Here is a 2,243-nt window from a genome sequence, read left to right as displayed (position 1 = left end):
ATAAAAGAAAATACCACCTTTTAAAAATATACTCCCTCCGTCCCGCTATTCATGTCCCATTACTTTTCGGCACGGAGATTAAGGAGAAGCAAATTAGATGAATTAGGAGTGTGGTCCACATGATTTAGTTTGTGATTAAGGAATAGTTAATTATTTCTATTTAATCATTATTAAAAAAGACTTTTTTTTATAATTTAATTTTATATAATCTGTAATTTAATTTAGTTTAATATAATCTGTAATTTTTTTTAATCTTACCTAAATTTCGAACAAACATGTGCATAAGTTTGGAATTGGAATCCAATTCTCCAACTCAGCATCTGCCTATAATTCAATCATCACATGCAGCAAAGCATAAAAAAAAAATGGCGCCACAATGAAAAAGTGCAAACTGTTCCAGAATTTTGCATTGAAATTTTAAACAACATTCAAATTTCCCACCGTTTTTTACAAGTTCAGAACTTAAACCCTTTATAAATAGGGCAGAACCCACATTTGACACACAACAACTCCTACAAAACAGAAAAAACTCCAACATGGCTAGAAGGAAGGATCTCTCGGCCTTTGAAAGGGCTGCCATAATCCAGTTTCTTCTTGAAGGAAGCCACAATGGAAAACCAGCTAGAGGCAAGATCAATGCTGCAGTTCAAAAGTGGAGTTGTTGCCGACGAACGATTAGTCGTATTTGGGCAGCTGCAAATAAACAAAGAGCAAGTGGTGAGGTAATAAGTTCATTGAGTAAAAAAAAGCTTAGGCCAAGGAGAAAACTGGTTCATCTTGATTTAAATTTGATTGCTAGCTTAGAATTGTCAAAGAGATCTACCATAAGAAGGCTTGCATGTGGGATTAAATGCAGTAAAAGCACAGTGGGTAGGTGGATTAAATTGGGACTGATCAGACCTCATTCTAGTGCAATAAAACCTGATCTAACTGCTCCAAACAAGTTTCTTAGGCTACGGTTTTCCTTAGAAGCTCTAGAATATGACAGGATTCTTAGGAGTTTAACTTTCAAAAGCATGCAGAACACAATTCACATTGATGAGAAATGGTTCTACATCACAAAAAGTAATCAGCGGTTCTATTTGACACCTGATGAGATAGACCCTCATAGGACATGCAAGAACAAGAAGTTCATCACCAAGGTGATGTTCATGTGTGCTGTATGTAGGCCAGTGTTTGGGCCTAATGGTGAATGCTTGTTTGATGGAAAAATTGGAATTTTTCCATTCACTGAACTTGTTCCAGCCAAAAGAAACAGTAAGAACAGGGCAGCAGGTACTATGGAGTGGAAACCAATTCAAAGCATCACCAAACAAGTAGTGAAAGACTGCCTAATATACCAGGTATATAGGGTGAATGAGATATGCCCTAAATGTAACAACAACATGTTCCAAGTTCAACTGATTTCTGTGTATGATTAGTTGTATTGAATGATTCAATATGCTGTGTATGTATGGCAGTTTTTAATGTATGGCAGTGGGTACTTAAGAATAAATGCAGTGGTAGTGTGAACTTAAGATTTATGGCAGTGGGTACTTAAGAATAAATGCAGTGGCAGTGTGTATGTATGTATGGCAGTGTGTATGTATGTATGGCAGTGGCTATTTAAGAATAAATGCTGAGTTTGTTTATTTGATTTTTTTTTTAAAATCAGATCATCCCTGCTATTAAAGCAAAGTGGCCAGCAAATGCAAGCAAAACCATATATATACAGCAAGATAATGCTAGGCCTCACATTCAAGACTCAGACCCAGATTTCAGGGCAGTAGCTTCAGCTGATGGCTTTGATATTCACTTGGTGCATCAACCACCAAACTCCCCAGATACAAACATCAATGATCTGGGGTGGTTCAGGGCAATACAAAGAGTAGGCTAGATCTCACATGCAAACCCCACATGCAATTGCCTAAACCAAACCATAAGCACAACAGATCGCCCAAGAACCTACACCAAAATAAAGAGTAGGCTAGATCTCACCAGAAAAAAATCAGGCAGCATGGATTTCAGCATCAACAACACGCTGTCGTTCATATCCCTATGTTGCCAGTTTTCCTCACACATAAAAAATGAATCTGGGTAAGAACTAGGGTTTGAATCACAAATCGGTTCTTCACCGGAGGAAGAACTAGGGATAGACGAGTGTACCTTCTTGGACTAAAGCCCGGCGACGCCAATCTTTGCATCCATCTTCAATCACCAACAATTGAATCCAATTCTCCAGCTCAGCCATCCATTTGAAATCA

At 37.8% G+C, this 2,243-nt stretch overlaps 1 protein-coding gene across 1 annotated transcript; it reads left to right on the top strand.

Annotated features, from left to right (window-relative positions):
• Positions 1–536: 536 nt before the first annotated feature.
• On the top strand, positions 537–1,876 carry LOC130994222 (uncharacterized). Its single transcript, XM_057919257.1, has 2 exons — positions 537–1,343; positions 1,655–1,876. The coding sequence occupies exons 1-2, from the start codon at positions 537–539 to the stop codon at positions 1,874–1,876; spliced, it is 1,029 nt and encodes a 342-aa protein (XP_057775240.1).
• Positions 1,877–2,243: the final 367 nt, after the last annotated feature.

This window comes from Salvia miltiorrhiza, chromosome 7 (assembly GCF_028751815.1).
Source record: "Salvia miltiorrhiza cultivar Shanhuang (shh) chromosome 7, IMPLAD_Smil_shh, whole genome shotgun sequence".
Lineage (NCBI taxonomy): Eukaryota > Viridiplantae > Streptophyta > Magnoliopsida > Lamiales > Lamiaceae > Salvia > Salvia miltiorrhiza.
Note: the sequence above shows the minus strand (reverse complement) of the source record. Positions and strands in the feature narration are given on the sequence as shown.